The sequence below is a fragment of the Etheostoma cragini genome, chromosome 12, assembly GCF_013103735.1.
Source record: "Etheostoma cragini isolate CJK2018 chromosome 12, CSU_Ecrag_1.0, whole genome shotgun sequence".
Classification (NCBI taxonomy): Eukaryota; Metazoa; Chordata; class Actinopteri; order Perciformes; family Percidae; genus Etheostoma; species Etheostoma cragini.
In genome coordinates this window covers 498,003-498,788 of record NC_048418.1, presented here as the reverse complement: position 1 = coordinate 498,788, position 786 = coordinate 498,003, and the positions used below count along the sequence as shown (strand labels likewise).

The 786-nt window shown below is 46.4% G+C and overlaps 1 protein-coding gene across 1 annotated transcript in view; it reads left to right on the top strand.

Annotated features, from left to right (window-relative positions):
* The window catches only part of rasal2 (RAS protein activator like 2), a 35,975-nt gene that overhangs the window by 3,409 nt on the left and 31,780 nt on the right, over positions 1-786 (top strand). Inside the window, exon 3 of the mRNA XM_034887358.1 lies at positions 151-182. Coding sequence (XP_034743249.1) covers positions 151-182 — 32 coding nt within the window. The remainder of the gene's footprint in view (positions 1-150; positions 183-786) is intronic.

The window sequence follows — 786 nt, the reverse complement described above, 5'->3', positions numbered from 1 at the left end:
CCTAATACTGTATCTGAAGTCTCTTTATATAGACCTTAGTGGTCCCCAGATGTGAAGCGGTTTCTGAGGATCTGTCCTCTCCAGAAACACTCTCAGCTTAACGTCCAATCAGCTTTCCCGTTTGATCTTTTTATCTTTTGATCCTTTCAGAGTTCCCAGAATCCTCTAAGTGTCTTTCCTCCGTAGGACGATTCAGAGACGGATAAAAAGAACAGATGTTTTCATTTAAAACTCTCCGTGTTTAATAATTATAATCATGACTAATGAGGACTGCTGTAAGGACATCAGAGCGTCTGTCTGTCTGTCATCTGTCCACCAGAGGACGCTCTACAACGTCCCTGTTAGTGATGGTGTTGCATAGTCTGTCCACCAGAGGACGCTCTACAACGTCCCTGTTAGTGATGGTGTTGCATAGTCTGTCCACCAGAGGACGCTCTACAACGTCCCTGTTAGTGATGGTGTTACATAGTCTGTCCACCAGAGGACGCTCTACAACGTCCCTGTTAGTGATGGCGTTGCATAGTCTGTCCACCAGAGGACGCTCTACAACGTCCCTGTTAGTGATGGTGTTACATAGTCTGTCCACCAGAGGACGCTCTACAACGAGACACACTGGAGCTTTACAGACAACCTAAAGCTGAAGAAGTCCGTCTACCATGGTTAGATCTGTAGAAGACAATAGAGTCTAGACAATAGAGTCTAGAGACAAGTCTTTCAGTTTCAGTCCTCCGGCTGAGTTCAGCTCCACATGTGAGTATCTGCAGGCGGGTCATTCTCAACCACCCC